The sequence below is a fragment of the Nicotiana tabacum genome, chromosome 23 (assembly GCF_000715075.1).
Source record: "Nicotiana tabacum cultivar K326 chromosome 23, ASM71507v2, whole genome shotgun sequence".
Taxonomy (NCBI): domain Eukaryota; kingdom Viridiplantae; phylum Streptophyta; class Magnoliopsida; order Solanales; family Solanaceae; genus Nicotiana; species Nicotiana tabacum.
In genome coordinates this window covers 106,692,867-106,714,217 of record NC_134102.1, presented here as the reverse complement: position 1 = coordinate 106,714,217, position 21,351 = coordinate 106,692,867, and the positions used below count along the sequence as shown (strand labels likewise).

The 21,351-nt window shown below is 34.5% G+C and overlaps 1 protein-coding gene across 3 annotated transcripts; it reads left to right on the top strand.

Annotated features, from left to right (window-relative positions):
- Positions 1-991: 991 nt before the first annotated feature.
- On the top strand, positions 992-9,911 carry LOC107776842 (protein OVEREXPRESSOR OF CATIONIC PEROXIDASE 3). 3 transcript variants are annotated; one of them, XM_075246271.1, is made up of 5 exons: positions 992-1,255; positions 6,922-7,284; positions 7,948-8,253; positions 8,666-8,710; positions 9,514-9,911. In XM_075246271.1, the coding sequence occupies exons 1-4, from the start codon at positions 1,040-1,042 to the stop codon at positions 8,693-8,695; spliced, it is 915 nt and encodes a 304-aa protein (XP_075102372.1). In that variant the 5' UTR covers positions 992-1,039; the 3' UTR covers positions 8,696-8,710; positions 9,514-9,911. The 3 variants fall into 3 exon arrangements, with proteins under 3 accessions (XP_075102372.1, XP_075102371.1, XP_075102370.1); XM_075246270.1 differs by lacking the exon at positions 8,666-8,710 and having other exon boundaries at positions 993-1,255; positions 9,514-9,661; positions 9,778-9,911; XM_075246269.1 differs by lacking the exon at positions 8,666-8,710 and having other exon boundaries at positions 993-1,255.
- Positions 9,912-21,351: the final 11,440 nt, after the last annotated feature.

The following is a 21,351-nucleotide window of genomic DNA, read 5'->3' as shown; positions in this document are numbered from 1 at the left end:
CATTTCAGTATTGCACTTTGGATTAATTAATTTGCTAGTGGCCTTAAAATACAATCAATTATTTATTCTAAAACCAATTTTTGTATAATAATAATAATAATAATAATAATAATAATAATAATAATAATAATAATAATAATAATAATAATAATAATAATAATAATAATAATAATAATAATAATAATAATAATAATAATAATAATAATAATAATAATAATAATAATAATAATAATAATAATAATAATAATAATAATAATAATAATAATAATAATAATAATAATAATAATAATAATAATAATAATAATAATAATAATAATAATAATAATAATAATAATAATAATAATAATAATAATAATAATAATAATAATAATAATAATAATAATAATAATAATAATAATAATAATAATAATAATAATAATAATAATAATAATAATAATAATAATAATAATAATAATAATAATAATAATAATAATAATAATAATAATAATAATAATAATAATAATAATAATAATAATAATAATAATAATAATAATAATAATAATAATAATAATAATAATAATAATAATAATAATAATAATAATAATAATAATAATAATAATAATAATAATAATAATAATAATAATAATAATAATAATAATAATAATAATAATAATAATAATAATAATAATAATAATAATAATAATAATAATAATAATAATAATAATAATAATAATAATAATAATAATAATAATAATAATAATAATAATAATAATAATAATAATAATAATAATAATAATAATAATAATAATAATAATAATAATAATAATAATAATAATAATAATAATAATAATAATAATAATAATAATAATAATAATAATAATAATAATAATAATAATAATAATAATAATAATAATAATAATAATAATAATAATAATAATAATAATAATAATAATAATAATAATAATAATAATAATAATAATAATAATAATAATAATAATAATAATAATAAACCCTTCAAACAGAATACAGATAAGCCTCGGAGCTTTTCAGAAAGTAGAGAATGGCCTCTGCTTCCACCACTCTTCGCATTTCCATTACAATCCGCTGTTCAGCCAACGATCATCATCTCCTTGCGGGTCAGCCCAGAAGCAGAACAAACGTTGTTTTGCCACTTCACTCTTCGTCCTCTCGTCCCTCTTCCTCCGTTCTCACTTTCTCCCGCCGTCGAAGCAACAGCGCCAATTCTGCTATCACTTCTTCCAAGAAAAAGAAAAAGGTATGTACTACTTTTGTAAATGGCCAATTTTATCTACTATGCATTTTTCTCGAGTTTTGCAAATTAAAAATTGGGTCTTTGTTGAGAAAATATTAGCTCTTTGTTTCCTTATATTGAGTTCTTAGAATTTTGATTCACATATGAATGTTACTCCTATTCCCACTGAGCAATTTTCTTGTGTTTTCTGATATAGGATTGCTGTTTATGAATTTATCGTTTACTTTCGTCTGTTGAATAATTGTAGACTTTAATGTGCTTGCATGTGTAACTATGTTATGCTTAGCTAACATATGCTAAGGATGATTGATCAAAGGCGGAGTGAGGATTAAAAGTTGATGGGTTCGAAATGCCACTAAATCCACTAACTATTTGAGTTACTGGGTTCGAAATTTAATATTTGCACATGTTCGGTAGATCTTTTAACACATATATAGGGTTCGTGCCAAAAGCTACTGTGTTTTGCCGAACCTGTAGCTTATATGCTACCTTTCCCCTATGATTGATGGTTCCTCCCCCTTTCGGGGGGGGGGGGGGGTCTAGGCACGAGCAATTTTGATTTTATATGATTGTTAAAGGAATTTAAAAAGGGTAGAAGAGTAGTATGTCCTTGTATAGTATAACTATAAATAAGGACCTTTTGTATTGTATTGTTCATCAAATATCAATAACATATTTTCTCCCGTGCCTTCTCACATGGTATCAGAGCAATTGTGAGAGACTTATCGCTGTGCATAAATTCCAGCGATTCCGGGAAAGAGAAATCAGTATTTTTTAAGGCTGTTTTCTATCTGCTTCATTTCTGTCAGTGTTGTGCAAAATCCAACACTACCACAAGAGTCGTCACTGTCCGGCGACCAAACCCCAGTGAAAAACTCCGGCAACAGCCTCCTCACGCGCCTCCACGCGCCACCAGAAGCTCACGCGCGTGAGCTCACGTGCCGGCGCGTACGACCACTTCCGGCCATTTTTTGAAAATCTTCCTTCAGAACAGTTGGGTCGCCTGGTAATTCTGATCCTACCCCTACTGTTTTCATTTCATTCTGACAACTTTGAGTTTTTTCCGGCAGCTACAGTACTATTCCGAAAGCTACAGTACTATTCCGACAGCTACAGTAGATTCCGGCAGCTACAGTTTTTCAGTATTCTGTGTCTGTGTTTCCGTACACTGTTTTAGTGGATTACAGTTGATTCTTTCTCCTATTTGGTAATAATTTGCAACAATGTCTTTGGGATTTGATGCTTTTGGGTCTAGAAACATGAGTTCTGGAAGCTCTAGTACTATTATTACCTCGGAACCTTTAATGGGAGGTTCAAACTACTTAGCTTGGGCTTCATCTGTCGAGTTATGGTGTAGAGGTCAAGGTGTTCAAGATCATCTAATCAAACAGTCTAGCAATGGAGATGAAAAGGCAATAGCACTTTGGGCAAAAATCGATGCTCAGTTATGTAGCATCTTGTGGCGATCTATTGATTCCAAGTTGATGTCCTTGTTGACATGTTATTTGGTTTGGGCAAAGGCACGTACCTTATACACTAATGACATATCTCGCTTCTATGATGTGATATCACGGATGGCAAACTTAAAGAAGCAGGAATTGGATATGTCTACTTACTTGGGTCAAGTACAGGCAGTCATGGAGGAATTTGAGAAGTTGATGCCAGTTTCTGCTAGTGTGAAAAAACAACAAGAGCAGCGACAAAAGATGTTTTTCGTTCTTACCCTCGCTGGACTTCCTAATGATCTTGATTCAGTACGCGACCAGATTTTGGATAGTCCGTCTGTCCCGACAGTTGATGAATTATTCTCTCGATTACTCCGCCTTGCTGCAGCACCAAGTCTACCAGTGATCTCATCACAGATACTTGATTCATCTGTTCTTGCATCCCAGACAATGGATGTTCGGGCATCTCAAACTATGGAGCATAGACGAGGAGGAGGTCGTTTTGGAAGATCTAGACCCAAGTGTTCTTATTGTCACAAACATGGACACACTCGTGAAATGTGCTATTTCTTACATGGTCGTCCACCCAAAAGTGCTTACATTGCTCAGACAGAGACTCCAGGTAACCAAGGATTTTCTTTATCTAAAGAAGAATATAATGAGCTCCTTCAGTATCGAGCAAGTAAGCAGACATCTCCATACTTCTGTTTCTGGTAATTCTTTTGCTTGTGTTTCCCAGTCTAGCACTCTTGGCTCATGGGTCATGGACTCCGGCGCTTCTGATCACATCTCTGGTAATATATCACTTTTGTCAAATATTGTATATTCACAGTCTCTTCCCACTGTTACTTTAGCCAATGGATGTCAAACTAAGGCAAAAGGAGTTGGACAAGCTAATCCCTTGTCTTCTATCACCCTAGATTCCGTTCTTTATGTCCCTGACTGTCCTTTTAGTCTTGCATCTGTTAGTCGTTTGACTCGTGCCCTCCATTGTGGTATATATTTTATTGACGATTCTTTTATTATGCAGGACCGCAGTACGGGACAGACAATTGGTACAAGACGTGAATCAGAAGGCCTTTACTACCTTAACTCACTCAGTCCTTCCAAAATCTGTCTAGTTACAGATCCTCCAGATCTAATCCACAGACGTTTAGGACATCCGAGTTTATCCAAACTTCAGAAGATGGTGCCTAGTTTATCTAGTTTGTCTACATTAGATTGTGAGTCGTGTCAACTTGGGAAACATACCCGAGCCTCTTTTTCGCGTAGTGTTGAGAGTCATGCAGAGTCTATCTTCTCCTTAGTTCATTCTGATATATGGGGTCTTAGTAGAGTCAGTTCATCCTTGGGATTTCGTTATTTTGTCAGTTTCATTGATGATTATTCAAGATGTACTTGGCTTTTCTTAATGAAAGATCGTTCTGAGTTATTTTCTATATTCCAGAGTTTCTGTGCTGAAATCAAAAACCAATTTGGTGTTTCTATTCACATTTTTCGCAGTGATAATGCCTTAGAATATTTATCTTCTCAATTTCAGCAGTTTATGACTTCTCAGGGAATTATTCATCAGACATCTTGTCCTTATACCCCTTAGCAAAATGGGGTTGCTGAGAGAAAGAATAGGCACCTTATTGAGACTGCTCGCACACTTCTAATTGAATCTCGTGTTCCGTTGCGTTTTTGGGGCGATGCAGTTCTCACAGCTTGTTATTTGATTAATCGGATGCCTTCATCTCCCATCAAGAATCAGATTCCGCATTCAGTCACTGTGAGATAATTTAATTTTCCAACCAGCCACCTATAGCTTGCAGGATCGCTAAGCGGCTCCCCCTGTCCTGGCATAAGTTTAGAATTCGGATCCATCGGAGTGTCAACAGGTCTGCAACCTATCATCCCCGTCTCCTCAAGAATTTCTAAAGCATATTTTCTTTGAGAAATAACAATACCTGAGCTAGACTGGGCAACCTCAATACCTAGAAAGTACTTCAATCTGCCTAGATCCTTAGTTTGGAAGTGCTGGAAGAGATGCTGATTCAGATTGGTAATACCATCCTGATCATTGCCAATAATAACAATATCATCAACATAGATTACCAGATAAATATAGAGACTTGAAGCAGAGTGCCGATAAAACACAGAGTGATCAGCTTCACTACGAATCATGCCAAACTCCTGGATAACCGTGCTGAACTTATCAAACCAGGCTCGAGGAGACTGCTTTAGACCATAAAGTGACCGACGCAAGCGACATACAAGGCCACGAGACTCCCCTGAGCAACAAAACCAGGTGGTTGCTCCATATAAACCTCATCCTCAAGATCACCGTGAAGAAAGGCATTTTTAATGTCCAGCTGATAGAGGGGCCAATGACGAACCGCAGCCATGGATAGAAAAAGGCGGACTGAAGCCACTTTAGCCACGGGAGAGAAGGTATCACTGTAATCGAGCCCAAATATCTGAGTATATCCTTTGGCAACAAGACGGGTCTTAAGTCGATCAATCTGTCCATCGGGACCAACTTTGACTGCATAAACTCAACGACAACCAACAGTAGATTTACCTGAGGGAAGAGGAACGGTTAATCAGACATACAAGTGGTACTAGACCCGACATTTCTTATCCTGTGAGTGTTGTAAGTCAGTTTATGAATTCTCCCTGTGATAGTCATTGGGATGCAGTTGTCCGCATTATTCGATATATAAAATCGGCTCCAGGCAAAGGGTTACTCTTTGAGGATCGAGGTCATGAGCAGATCATTGGATACTCAGATGCTGATTGGGCAGGATCACCTTCTGATAGACGTTCTACGTCTGGATATTGTGTTTTAGTAGGAGGAAATTTGGTGTCCTGGAAGAGTAAGAAACAGAATGTAGTTGCTCGGTCTAGTGCAGAAGCAGAATATCGAGCAATGGCTATGGCAACATGTGAGCTAGTCTGGACCAAACAATTGCTCAAGGAGTTGAAATTTGGTGAAATCAGTCGGATGGAACTTGTGTGCGATAATCAAGCTGCCCTTCATATTGCATCAAATCCGGTGTTCCATGAGAGAACTAAACACATTGAGATTGATTGTCACTTCGTCAGAGAAAAGACACTTTCAGGAGAGATTGCTACAAAGTTTGTGAGGTCGAATGATCAACTTGCAGATATTTTCACCAAGTCCCTCACTGGTCCTCGTATTGGTTATATATGTAACAAGCTCGGTACATATGATTTGTATGCACCTGCTTGAGGGGGAGTGTTAGTTTACAACATGTATATAGTGTAGTATTGTCCCACGTTGGTAGAAGAGTAGTATGTCCTTGTATAGTATAGCTATAAATAAGGACCTCTTGTATTGTATTGTTCATCAAATATCAATAACATATTTTCTCCCGTGCCTTCTCAAAAATAGCATAAGGCTTCATGTGCCATATTGATGTAGTTGAAGCAAGCATTGGGAAAGCACCATACATTGTCGTGATTTTTGTTTAACATCTTAAACAAAATTGCACCTTATACATTAACGGCAATCGTTGCACCACTCAAATTACTTGTCCACCGGATGTCTTTCTGTAATCATGCCTAACTGTTTCGACGTACTTGATCTACTCGCTTGCTGCTTTTAGTATAACGGGTGCAGGACATCTTCTTCCGTATGATTGTAAATGATAGGCAAATAGAGTAGCGATCTGCTGATCCATACGTGTAACACTAACTCTGTAGCTTTTACAGTTAACGGGGTGCAGTTTTATAGACCACTACTCCAAGTTTAGATTTTATGCAGCTATTTTTTCCTGGTGCATGTGAATAACCATCAAAGTAAACCCTGTCCCTTGAACTTCTTCTTGTGCATGTAAATGTCCATCAAGATACCCTGTCTTCTTCACCCGTTTTGATAGCAATCCGATTACTATCTTATCTTTTCTGGAATGTGGAACGTGATTTGCCTATGGTTTTAATTAGTATGTACAAGAGAAGAAGTGATGAACAATATTTTCATTTTAGACAAGCTTAATGTTTAACGTGGTTTGACAATTTGAGATCTTTCACTTGAATATTCAAACTATTTGCCTTCACTAGGAGTTTGCTAGAAACATATCTATGTTTTGCTTTTTGGTGAAGACTTGCTCATAAACTTTCATATCATTAGCAACCTCTTCTTTACACCTGAACTTTTGTATTACACGCCTTTCAATTGTTTACTAAACCTGAGGTTTTGTTGTTTGCTTCCTATGTTAGAGTTCACCTAGGAAAGATACTGAGGAAGATGGTGATATAGATGATGATGCTTTTGAGGCACTCTTTCAGCTGCTGGAAGAAGATCTGAAAAATGATGACTTATCTTTGAACGATGATGATATAAGTGAGGAGGACCTCGCGAAGCTGGAACGTGAACTGGAGGAGGCACTGAAGGATGATGAACTACTAGGAGAAATTGCCTCAATTGCCAATGAGAAAATTGGGAGTGAGGATGAAGATGAAGAAGTAGTAGCAGATGATGATAATGAGGATGATAAAGATGAAGAATTGCCAGTGAAATTGAAAAATTGGCAACTTAAGAAACTGGGATATGCCTTGAGAAGGGGACGGCGTAAGACAAATGTAAGTTGTCATCTTAATGTTAGTCTTCTCAAATTCTGATACCGCAATTGCATTACAGCTACTCACTATTCTTGAGCCTTAAGGCCACTTTGGTTCACTCGGCTCTTTGCATGTTCCAGCTTTAAGCACGGTGCGAAGAACATTGGTGCTATCTATCCATGTGTCTAAAGTATTCAAATGCTTGGGCAAAATTTACCTTGTTAATCTCATCTGTCCCTATGTACTTCCCTTCTTCAGATTCCATTGTTTATTTAGCATTTAACTGGACATCTACTTTTAGCTTGCAACATTTCTTGATGTTAATTAGCTAAAACTATACTAACTTGCAAACAAAGCATATCATTGATAAGAATAGACTGGAAGTTTTGGAACCTGTAGCAGAATTGGAAGAGCAAAAAAATGTGGAAATGTTTCTTTTAACCTCTGCTGCCTATTTAAAGAAAATATGTCTAGAGAATTGGAAGTTTTGCTTTATCTTCATTGTTCCTTGAGACGAGGGTCTATCGGAAACAACCTCGCTATCTCTATGAGGTAGGGGTAAGGTCTGCGTACACACTACCCTCCCCAGACCTCATATATGAGATCAAACTGGGTTTGTTGTTGTTGTTGTTGTTGTTCTAGTGCTGCTTACTCTATAACTTCTAATTCACTTTTTCCTTCCAGATAAAAAATCTTGCTGCTGAGATATGCCTTGATAGAGCTGTTGTTCTTGAATTACTTCGCAATCCTCCGCCAAACCTTTTGTTGCTGAGTGCTGCCTTACCCGATGAACCTGTCCCCAGAATGATAGAGCCTGAAAGCAAACCCCAGGAGACTGTTCCCATAGAGATAAGTGATGTTGCAAGGCCTGAGGCTAAGGTGGAAATGCCAGTCCATGTGATGCAAAGTAGTTGGTCTGCTCAAAAGAGAATAAAGAAAGTCCAACTAGAAACCCTTGAACAAGTTTATAGACGATCAAAGCGGCCCACTGTGAGTCCCATTACTTCTCTATTTTTGTTCGATGCTTTTAAGTCTATGTTGGTAAAATTTCATATCTGAATAAAGAGCTTCTGCATATTGTTGCATAGCTCTGCACCTGAACAATGGGGCTTGGGTGTGGGAAAATGGAAAAAGATCCTGTTGAAATATCAATTATCCTTCTCAAAAAAATATCAATTAGTCTGGGATGTAAAATGTTCGTGATTGAGGCCAACAATGTTGAGGGGTGGCTCTTGTGACCTTGGAGTTTGGGGGCCAAGTTTAATCTGGGATAAGTGAATCTGCTTTCTTGCTCCCGAATATCCAAATCTCAACACATCTGTCCTCCCTGTGCATTTCCCCTTTTATCTTGTTTGTTGTTTTCATGTTCATCTATTTTCTTTTCTTTTCCTTGTTTGTTCAGGATGAGGATGGATGTGATGAGAAAATTTAGACGCACCTATTTCAGGTTATCTGTTCTGCTCTACTATCCTTGAATTGGCAGTTGATTAGAAATTGCCTTAAATTTAAGGTTAAATGAGTGGGTAGTGCAAACTGTAAACCAAACCCCAAGAGATTTGAGATAGTAATAACTTTAGTATTGTGTCGATCGATCTAAGAAATGACGTCCAAGAAAAGGCAACCCATTGCAATTGGCACCTCTTATTGGTTTGTCTATGTGTTCAATCAACTTAATACCTTTATGCCCTTTTATTCGTAGTTTTAATGCACGCTAGTTCCCCTATCATTAGGAATCACTTGGAATTTAAAATACTTGGATCACGTGATTGAATTCAAAAAAAAGAAATCCCAACTTGTTTGGGGCTGAGGCGTAGTTGTTGTTATATATAATTGAAGTTATGTATTACTATTATCAGCCACCAGATGACTAGTTTGAAGTAGTTGGATCTCAGGGTTCTTCTCTTTTGCTCTGAAAATTTGATGTGGTTTTCTCTTTTCAATTCACAATTGCCTGAATTAGTACATGGTACTTTTTTCTCTTCAACTTTGTGTGGTATGATTACTTGATATAAGCTGGATACAGATGATTTATTCAGAATCAGTCTGAGCTAATAGCCACTGCTAAATCAGTCCAACGTTGCACTTTTTATGCGACCGGTGACTCCTCATAATGGTATCTCCGAACTGTACGATTGAGAACGGATATGTGGTTTGCTTGGTGATGTAGTTGCACACAATTGCTAAGTGCTATACCTAGGATGAAAGAGAGAACATTGTTATCCTTATACTCTCTCTGTTGTGGTGATGCAGAATGCCATGATTAGCAGCATCGTGCATGTGACAAATCTGCCTCGGAAAAGAGTTCTGAAATGGTTTGAAGACAGACGGTCTGAAGAAGGGGTTCCTGATCATCGACTTCCATACCAACCATCGTCTAAATCTTAACAGTTCTATCCTTGTAAGTACCAGCTAAAACAACTGATTTTTGTATGTTAAACTGGTTTCTCCCGTGCTATCAGATACTTGAATTATTTCATGCCAACCATCAGCTTCCTTTTGCTATTTATTTCTCAGTGCAGCTATAACAACAGGAGCAAATAGCAATACCCTCTGTAAAGCAAAGATGGTTACAAACAAAAAGAAGTGAACAACTTTAGTTTGTCAGTTGTGTTGAATTAACTCTATCCTAATCATATAATTCTTAGCAGTAGTTGCAAGTTCTTAATACCTTAGAGAGGGATTTGGATCTTTTGACTGTTTCTTTTTTCTTTGGGTCCCTTGAGTCTGATCTCTGAAAACTCTGTGACTACATCTATTGGGCAAATCTGCCTCGTCAATACTAGTTTGCAGAAACACCATTAATCTGCAATGCCAGTTTGCAGCAACTGAATAATGCCAAACAATGGAAATTGGATTTCTCTTTGAAAATTAGGGATATTTTGCTTTTCTGGATAATTAGGGAAAGGGGTTGGTCTCTACTTATAAAGAACTCTATCCATCACAGGCGAATATCAAGTCTCACTTATTCATACACATAATCAATTAAATTTATCTGGCCTGATGCATATCTTTTCACAACTTGAACTAAGACATTATTAGGCTATAACTATTAACTAATTAACAAAAGTCTTAATTTCAACAACTGAAGGAACCTTGCCTAGTGATTGCTTCTATATTATCATCAAACATATAACATTCTCTTCTGGTTATTATTTTCTCTTGTTTAGTATTTGGGTACTTTTATTTCTTCGTTTGATTAAACTTTCCTTTTTTGTATTATTGAAAACAAGACATGTTTAATATGATTGCCCAATAAAGTAAGATGGGATTTAAATTCTTCTCCAACTGCAACCGTAAGAAGAAAATAAGAATCCTTACGTTAGATGTAGTATAAACAAACGTAAGGATTATTTTCTTTTCTTCTTGATTTTCCTGCAACAAATAGCAGTACAGACAGTAAACCTGATTTCATTCATTTGCTTCAACTTAAGTTCATTTTGGAATTGCTACTTGGACAATGCTGCCAAATTATGAAAATTATTTCAGTGCCATCAGTTTATTCTTTGGATCCTTCCATATTGAATTTAAGCATTTAACAAATGATGAACCAGGACATTAGTCGGCATATCAAGTAAGAAAATCAATTTAGTTTTATTTCTCCCGGAGACACTTGACATATGATGTTCTTCAATTCTAATGTGATGCTGAACTTAACCTTGGGATATGCCATCAAATTAATTTCTTCATCCGCAGGTTAATATTTAATTGTAATTCCAATAGCTAATTACCTTTTGTGCCGCAGATAGAGCTTTTACAAACTCCTGAATTTTACAGTGTTGTATGTCTAAAATAAGTTTGCACATATTGTGCTATGGAAGTATGCCCAGCTGTTCTATTTAGGGCTGGAACCTTTGAATCTATGTATGTTAGCAGATTCAAATCCCATCCTGATTACGCAACCAGTGTAAGTGAAAGCAGGACCAAACTAAGATTTAGATGATAAACCACAATAAATAATTCCGAATTATCCACTAAGAATCAGATTAATAGATAAAAATAATATATTTAAAGCATTAATCCTAACAAAAAAAGTCTGTAAAGTAGTAGTAGTAGTAGTAGTAGAAGCAGTAACGAAATCCTGGCCTTAATTAGTAACTGAATAATCTGAGCAGGTAATGAATAATAGATCCTTCAAGCATTTGAACAACACTAATTTTGACATTGTAACTATTATTTCAATGATTTGATATTAGTTCACATATATAAAGGGCATATACCTAGGACTAATTGTAAAATAGTCCAGTGAATTACAATATTGTTAAAGACAATGGGAGAAAGAAGATTCCCAAAAGTCAAAACTTCCTCCTCTTATCCCAGCCGCACAAGGATCTTTGGCAGGCTTAGGCATATCATGAAAGTCTACCATTACGGCTCTTCTCTTCGCTTTGTTTTGCTCTGTAACTCTTTCCTCAAATTTCCTTTTACTTGATTCAAACTTCATTTTGCATTGGTCTTGCAACTGTAGAGGTTTGTGTTGGTTTTTGCATAGGTCTTGCAACTGTAGAGCTTTGTGTTACTTTTTGCATTAGTCTTGCAACTGTCTTTTGATTTGGTCTTGTAATTACACTACCATTGCTCTGCTGCTCTCTTCCCTCAAGCCTCATATCTTGTTTTTCTTCTACACTGTTGATATCTTCCTTAAACCTCCAGGAGATTTCTTGGTTGCCAATCCCATGACACAACTCGTGTTCTTGCTTTCTTTATCGTTGGACCAACACTTTCAATATCACTATCGACATGCTTGTGTTGATTTCTTCATCTTCTACACGACTAGCACTGTCGATTCCTTCCCCTGGTTTTCCCGAATCCAGCAACATCATCAATATTTCATTTTTGTTGGGTGGTGCACCAACGCTTTAATCAACTTAAATCTATGGTTTAGAAACACTGCTTCTAAATCCATGCCTAAACTCATATCTCAACGATTGTGACAAATTGGTAATATTTCCTAAATAAATTTTGCCACAGGGAAACCCATTTAGATTTGGAAAAGGTTTTCATTTCCTCAATGGGTTTTGCCCATTTATTTATATGACGGGTAACTTTTTCTTTTGGAAATTATGAATCAATAAAAGAGATGGTATTTTTCTAGAATCTGACCAAATCAAGTGTGTAACTTTTCCTTTTAATGTTAAATCTAAGATATTGATCATAATAAAATGTATACACAGAGTCATAAAATGTTTTAAATTAAAATCAATAATTGTGTATACTGAGAAAACAAAGATCACTGCCAAATTAAAATCGAAACGGTATAAAGCTTATGATTCCCATAGTTATTATTCTGTTAGAAAACACACTATAAGAAAACACAAATTTGTGACGAAATATTTATGATGGACAACAGGACAAGTACGTCAAAATTTTGTAACAGATTTTTGACGATCTTATGACATTCATCAATGTGAATGGAATTTGTACCGAACACGATGATCATTGATCCGTCACAATTTAGCTACAAATTTGTGACGGGAATGATGGTTCACCTTTATGAACCTTTACAGAGAGTTTTAACTACTATTTTATGGGGCGGTAGGAAAACTGGTAATTAAAAATTAGCCATAGTTTTAAAAGTAATTAAATTTTAGCTACTTTTTCATGTGTAAAATAAAATCTGAACAAAAACACCCTTGAAAATCTAGAAAAATTCTAGCATAATATTGTTTTACATATGAGATTCCAGCATAATGTACTAGAATTTATAATGTGCTAGAGTTCCAACATAATATGCTGGAAGTATATACGCATGAGTTACATAATCCAGCATATTATGCTGGATTTTTTTCGTGTTTCGGCTAGGATACTACTTTTGTCCAGATTTTATCTCCGCCTTAAATAGTGGCTACTTTTCAATAACTTTGTAAATACTGGCTCTTTTTCAATAACCGCCCCCGTAAAAATGGCTATGCCATGTCATTTTGACCTATTTATCATATATGTATCAAAAACAAGAATAGTTACTCATTAAAATTATTAACCCAATTATATAAAATGAGAGAGAAATAAAACCTTATGGCATACGTAGTTTTGTCTAATAAGTAAGTATCAAGCGCAACTTATAAGTTTCCTCCGATCTATCTACTTATGAGATGTCTTTATCTTACCATTAAGAGTTAGTGGTGGATTGCCTTCACGAGTCCATTATTCAAATGGTCACTCAACTATCCCAAATTATCTGTTAAAGTGACTTTTCTTTCTTTTGTAAAAGCAAAGTCACTTAACTATGCCTATAGCACTCAGAAGGTCACTCAACTAGATTTTTCAAATTTTGGATTGTCAAATACCTATTTTAACCTCTAAATTATAAACATTTATCTTCTTTTTATTTTTTTAAACTTTTTAATATTATGATTCTTTTTAATTTATATTATGGACTTACCTATATAATAAATAAATTTTATTTATAAATTAAAAAATAAAAAGTATTTAAGCATATATAATGCTGGAATAACAAAATAATGAGCATAGTAAAAAAATTAATTAGAATAATTTGTTCGTAATAATTTTAGTATTAACAACAAAAATTAAAAAAATTATTTACACAATTGAGAATGAAAGAAAATAAAGGTTGTAAAATATATATTCCATGCACATAATATAAAAATAATTATTTAAATAAAGGTATTTTTATAATATACATTATATATGGTTGAAAATTATGCTCAATTATATTATTATTCCGTCATTATATGAGCTGAAAAGTAATTTTTTATTTTATAAATAAAATATATTTTTCTATAGGTAAGTCCACAATGTAGATTAAAAAAAATTATAATATTTAAAAAGTTAAAAAAAATTGATAATTTAGAGGGTAAAATAGGTATTTGACAATTAAAAATTTAAAAAATCTAGTTGAGTAACCTTCTAAGTATTATATACATAGTTAAGTGACTTTGTTGTTACAAACGAAAGAAAAGTGACTTTAGCAGATGATTTGGGATAGTGGAGTGACCATTTGAGTAATGAACTCTTCCATTCACCCATAATCAGAAATCTCGGATTCGAACCCTGAGAATGAAAAATATCTTGATAAATAATACTTTCGTTTTTAATGGTCTTACACGATGCAAATTCAATTTAATTGATATTTAATACAAATATCGAACATCGAGTGAGTAACACAATAGAAAATATCTTTACGAGATAAAACCTTGCACACCACAACTGCAGACAATACAATATCTTGTAAGAACGCCTTTAGATGGTATCGTATGTAAAAACAACTAGGTATGGTGCTATTTCTTCAGCCCCTCGTCTGGGTGGATTCTTCTGTAGATATATGTCACTTTCTGCCACATCGACAAAAAAGGATATACAGCCACTTTGTCATAAGGACCTTGATCAACTTACAATGAATAGCTATGTTATGTACACTTACATTAATGAATATATTTTGACACTATCTACATCGTTTAACAAGTTGTAGTATGTCACTTATTTTGTAAGTTATTAATCTACATTTATTATGAATATTACTTCATCCGTTCACTTTTAGTTGTCCATTTTTTATTTTGCACTCCCTTTAAAAAAAATGAAGTATTTATGTTATAATTTTACCCATAATAATGACAGTATTTCCAAAAATCTTGTGAGATGATTTGACGAATGAGTAATTAATGATAAGAATAAAACAGAAAAAAAATTATCTTTCTCTTGATTTAGTATAGTGGACAAGTAGAAATAAAAATATATTTTTAGTATAGTAGACAAGTAAAAGTGAACGGAGGAAATATATGTAATTGACTTTTAAGTAGTTTGATATTGAAATTTTTTTCTACGTTACCAAGATTTTTTTTTTTTTTTTTTTGTTGCTAGAACAACGAAATTTATATTAATAATTAAGTAGTAGCATTACATAGAGGTGATGCCTCATTTGATAGCATCAAGGACAAGGATAGAGTTTCGAAAACTCCAAGGCTATTTACAAGATCTCAAGCTAAAGAGTTGCACTCTAAGTATCTGGACTTCAATGGCAAATAAAGAAGTTTTTAATTGTAGAGGAAGAGCTCAAGCCCAAAGTAGATGAATTATCCAAGTTTTACAATTATTTGGTGATCCAAATTGAAGTCCAAAAGGAGGAAGATTGGGCCACTAAATCAGCCCTTGAAGTCCACCAAAGGGGCTCAAAATGAGCTTAAAAGAGGTCCAAAAGGGGGTGTTTCAAAAGGAGCCCAATTGGAGTCCAAATCAATGGCCCAAACTAGTAGTTTTAAGGTCTAAATCTGCCCCAAAGGGATTTGGCCGCCCCCACCTAATTGTAATGACTTTTCTTACTCCTTAGCAACCATCCTACCTAATTGTAATGACTTTTTATGCCTTAGCAACCACCCTACCTAATTTTAAGGACTTTTTGTGCCTTAGTACTCCTATAAATAAGGAGTTCTTCTCATTCATTGAGACACTTCATTATTGATTAAGTATATCATACTTTGAGAGTTCTTTTGAACCTTTGTTACTTGTGCTTTAAGATTTATCTTTCAACCTTTACTAGTTCATAGTTCAAGGTAGTAAGATTACTTCTCTATTGTGATATCTTTGATTCCTTTGTAGTATTCTTAGAAGGCAATTAATACTAGTTATTAATTATTGTCTCAAGTTACTCGTAAAGTGGTCAAGATCCGAATCTATTGTTTTGATTTGCTTTTAAGTAAAGGCGTTTGATTTCTTCAATAAATCAAGACGTTGTTGCTTTGATCTTGACAAGGCTATAGAACTTACGTTCTTGGAAGTTCTTGGAATTCTTTCCTTGAATTTTCCCATATCCTTTATTTTCTGCCCTTTAGTTCTAGTTGTTCAATTCCTTATTGTTATTGCTTCCGCATTTACTTTTCAAATTCTTAATCTAGTTTGGATTCCCGACCTAGTCGTTATCAAGTGGTATCAGAGCGGTTCTATCAATATTTCGTTCTTGATAATTCTGGAAATTTTTTGAATACTAAGAGCAAAAAAAAAAGTTAAAAAAAACAAAAAAAAAATGAAAATCGGTTTTAAAAAAAACAATTTCTTGCTCTCCAGGAACTTTCTTTTGTTCTAATTTGTTTCCAAACACTATCAAAGGAAACAAGAAGAGGGGATCCTAGATTTCAAAGATAAGACAAAAATTTAATTTTTCTTACTCTTTCTAATCTAAATATATAATCATTTCCTTTTTGTTCGTGTCTTGTTTCAACCGAGCCTAATAGTTCTAGGATTTGGTTCTTCTTTCATTTGTTCCTCAAAAATCTATATTTCACTACTAAGAACTTTATACGAGTTGGTTTTAACTATAAATCTACAAAGTATTTTGTTCAAAGGTTATTTCGAGAAAAGAAAAAAAAAAGGCAAAGTGTGTGTGAGAACAGTTGAGAAAAAATTCAATTTGTCTAATACAGTTTAATTATTTAAGATGTCACATACATGTAGTGATGATGAACGAAGGGTTCTTCAAGAAGACGAAATCAAAGCAAGAAATGATTTTACCTTGCAAGCTATGCATCAATAATTCGAATGGTGGAATTTGCAACTCCAAGAGATGAGGGACACCATTGCTGAGCAAAATGATACAATAGCTGAACTTAGAAGGGAAAATAATATTAGGCCCCAAGCTAGGAGAAATGTACCCCTTGCTCCCATTGTAAATCAAGAAAACCCTATAGATGATTTTAATGATATTGGATTTGATAGGGTTGGAAGAGATAGGAGGGGACAAAGAGGTAGAGTAGAAGATGATAATATAAGCAGTATAAAGATGAAGATGCCATCTTTTAAGGGGAACAAGGGATCCAGACTTGTACCTTGATTGAGAGAGAAAGGTTGAAGCCATCTTTGACTGTCACAACTACTCTGAGGGTAAGAAGGTTAAACTTGCTATTGTTGAGTTTTCTGACTATGCTGCTATTTAGTGGAAAAAGCTTACTAGGGACAGATTGCAAGAAGGACAAGCACCAATTGCTACTTGGGCTGAGATGAAGAGGGTGATGAAAAAGAGATTCACACCATCACACTTTCAAAGAGAGCTACAACAACACCTTCAAATATTGAAGCAAGGTTTCATGTCTGTGGATGAGTACTTTAAGGTTATGGATATGGCTATGATCCAAGCTAATTGTATGGAGAAAGAAGAGGCTACAATAGATAGATTTTTAAATGGTTTAAATAAGGAAATAGCTGATGTAGTAGAATTACAACAATATGTAACAATATATGAGTTAGTTGATTTCTCTGTAAAGGTAAAAAATGAAAATAAAAGAAAGCAAACTAGCTCATGGAAAGGTCGGTCAAACACCATCTCCAAGAAGCCATGGTCGAATCAAGAGATAAAGAGTTCTTCTAGACCTCAAGAAGACAAGGATAAAGGTAAATTTGAGAACAAAGAGGGAGGTAAAACCTTTAACTCTAAACCTTTTACACCTTCTAGTTATATTCAGTGTCATAAATGTAGAAGGGGACATATGATGCACGAATGTCCAAGTAGAAGAAACATCATTCTTAGAGAAGATGGAAGATATGAGAGTGAAAAAAGTGAGGGAGAAGAAGAGAGAGATGTAATAATGATGATGATATATAACTACCTAATGATGGCATAATTGGGGTAGTTAGGAGGATTATGACTATCAATTTGGGAAGCAATATTGAAGAACAAAGGGAGAATATATTCCATACTAGGTGTGGGATAAAGGGAAAAACTTGTTCTATGATCATTGATAGTGGTAGTTGTGCTAATGTGGTGAGTTCATACTTTGTGAAAAAATTAGGACTTGCATGCATGAAATACCCTACTCCCTATAGACTCCAATGGTTAAATGATAGTGGTGAACTAAAGGTAAACAAACAATGCATGATTTCATTCAATGTTGGTAGATATGAGGATGATATTCTTTGTAACATAGTCCCTATGCAAGTTTGTCATATCTTACTGGGTAGTCCTTGGCAGTATGATAGGAATGCTTTTCATGATGGAAGGAAGAATAGATATTCTCTTGAGCTAAATGGCAGGAAATTTACTCTTGCATCTTTATCTCCTTCTCAAGTGTTTGAAGATCAAAAAAGATTAAGAGAAACAATGGAAAAACCAAGGGGAGGGATAAAAAGTGAGCTTGAGGAAAAAGAAAAGAAAGGAGGCCAAGAGTTAGAAAAAAAGAGAGATGGTTGAGAGAAAGAGAGAAGGCAACAATTTGAGAGAAGAGATAAAAAGGGGCTTGAATGAAAAAATAAAAAGTCTTGGTGAGAGGAAAGAGGCTAAGGAAATAAAAAAGAGAGTTTTTATATAAAAGCCAAAGAGTGTTTAAATGCAAGAAAAGATGGGTTGCTCATAATACTACTTACTTACAAAGAAGCTTTGATTAATTCTGAGTTACTAACTTCTTCTTTGCCAAGTAGTATTTCTTCTCTTTTGCAGGATTTTGAAGATGTCTTTCCTGAAGATATTCCTAATGGATTGCCACCTTTATGTGGCATTGAGCATCAAATTGATTTTGTGCCTGGATCACAAATCCCAAATAGGCCTACTTATAGGAGTAATCCAGAAGAGACAAAAGAGCTTCAAAGGCAGGTTGAGGAGCTGCTTGAGAAAGGCTTTGTGAGAGAGAACATGAGCCATTGCTCTGTTCCCGTCCTATTGGTACCCAAAAAGGATGGAACTTGGAGGATGTGCGTAGATTGTAGAGCAATCAATAAGATAACGGTAAAGTATCGCCATCCTATTCCTCGTCTTGATGACATGTTGAATCAATTACATAGATCCAAAATCTTTTCTAAAATTGATCTAAAAAGTGATTACCGTCATATTCGAATGAATCCTGGAGATGAATGGAAAACTGCTTTTAAGACCAAATATGGGCTTTATGAGTGGTTAGTTATGCCTTTTGGCTTGACTAATGCACCTAGCACTTTCATGAGATTAATGAATCATATCTTTAAGGATTTTCATGAAAAATTTATTGTGGTGTACTTCGATGATATTTTGATCTTTTCTATCACTTTAGAAGAGCATGTAGAACACCTAAAACAAATTTTTGAAGTTCTTAGAAAGCAACTCTTATTTGCTAATCTTAAAAAGTGTACTTTTTGTGTGGATCGTGTGATTTTCTTGGGTTTTGTGGTTAGTTCTAAAGGAGTTGGGGTTGATGAAGAGAAAATTAAAGCAATAAAAGAATGGCCTAAACCTAAGAGTGTAACTGAAGTTAGGAGTTTTTATGGACTTGCTAGTTTTTATAGGAGGTTTGTGAGAGACTTTAGCATTGCTTCTCCTTTAACTTAAGTTATTAAAAAGGATAAGATTTTACATGGGGGAAAAGAACAAGATGATGCTTTTAACTTATTGAAAGAAAAGTTATGTTCTGCTCCATTGTTACAATTGTCTGATTTTTCTAAATCTTTTGAAATTGAATGTGATACTTCTGGCAAAGGAATATGTGTTGTTTTGATGCAAGATTCTAAACATATTGCCTACTTTAGTGAGAAGTTGAGTGGAGCCACATTGAACTATTCCACTTATGACAAAGAGTTATATGCTTTGGTAAGGGCTTTAGTCACATGGCAACATTACTTGTGGCCAAGAGAGTTTGTCATTAAAAGTGACTATGAATCCTTGAAATACTTGAAGAGTCAAGGTAAGCTTAGTAGAAGTCATGCTAAGTGAGTTGAATTCATTGAAACTTTTCCTTATGTAATTTCTTACAAACAAGGGAAAGACAATGTTGTTGCAGATGCACTTTCAAGAATGTATCTCTTAGTTTCTACCATGACTTCTAAATTGATGGGTTTTGATCAAATCAAGGGACTTTATGCTAATGATGTTGATTTTGACAAGATTTTTGCAGATTGTAAGTTGGATCCTTTTGAGAGGTTTAGCCTCCAAGATGGATTTTTTCTTTAAGAAAAATAAGTTGTGTATCCCTAATTGCTCTTTACGTGAAGTATTTGTAAGGGAAGCACATTGTGGAGGGATTATGGGTCACTTTGGAGTCCCAAAGATACTAGACATACTTGCTGAAAATTTCTTTTGGCCTGGAATGAGAAAAGATGTTGAAAGAATGTGTGCACAGTGTTTGGAATGTAAACAAGCTAAATCTAAAGTGTTACCACATGGTCTTTACAAGCCATTACATGTTCCTACTTCACCTTGGATTGATATTTCTATGGATTTTGTGTTAGGTTTGCCTAGAATAAGGTATGGTAAGGATAGTATATATGTTGTGGTAGATAGGTTCTCCAAAATGGCTCGTTTTATTCCTTGTTTAAAGACTAATGATGCTTCACATGTTGCTGATCTTTTTGTAAAAGAAGTTGTCAAATTGCATGGTATACCTAGAACTATTGTTAGTGATAGGGATGCTAAGTTTTTGAGCCACTTTTGGCGTGTATTTTGGGGGAAGTTAGGCACTAAATTGTTGTTTTCTACTTCTTGTCACCCACAAACTGATGGACAAACTGAAGTAGTTAATAGAACCTTAGGAAACATGTTGAGGGCTGTTTTGAAAGGTAAATTAACTTCTTGGGAGGCTCACTTACCTATGATTGAATTTGCTTACAATAGAACAATCCATTCTTCTACAGGTATGTCTCCTTTTGAGGTTGTTTATGGTTTTAATCCCTTCACTCCCCTTGATTTATTACCATTACCTACTAATGATATTGTTAATATTGATGGTAGGACAAAGGCTGAGATGATGAAAAAATTCATGAACAAACAAGGCTTGCAATTGAGAAGAAAAATGAGCAAACTGCCTTGAGAAAGAATAAGGGTCGAAAACAAGTTATTTTTAAACCTGGAGATTTAGTTTGGGTTCACTTTAGAAATGAGAGATTTTCCTCCAAAAGGAAGTCAAAGTTTCACCCTAGAGGAGATGGCCCATTTCAAGTCCTTGAAAGGATTGGAGACAATGCTTATAAGCCAGACCTACCTGGTGAGTTCCAAGTAAGTGCTACATTCAATGTTGCCGACTTGTCTTTGTTTGATGTAGGATCGAATTCGGGGACGAATTCTTTTCAAGAAAAGGGGAATGATAGCATCAAGGAAAATGATAGAGTTTTGGAAGCTCCAAGGCCATTTACAAGATCTCAAGCTAAAGAGTTACACTCTAAGGTTGCTGGACTTCAATGAAAAAT

Bases quoted from the DNA above. Each gene is read 5' to 3' on its own strand.
- LOC107776842 (XM_075246270.1), top strand. From the start codon at position 1,040: ATGGCCTCTGCTTCCACCACTCTTCGCATTTCCATTACAATCCGCTGT. The intron at 7,285-7,947 runs GTAAGTTGTCAT...TTTTCCTTCCAG, and splicing joins GGGGACGGCGTAAGACAAAT to ATAAAAAATCTTGCTGCTGA. The intron at 8,254-9,513 runs GTGAGTCCCATT...GTGGTGATGCAG, and splicing joins GACGATCAAAGCGGCCCACT to AATGCCATGATTAGCAGCAT.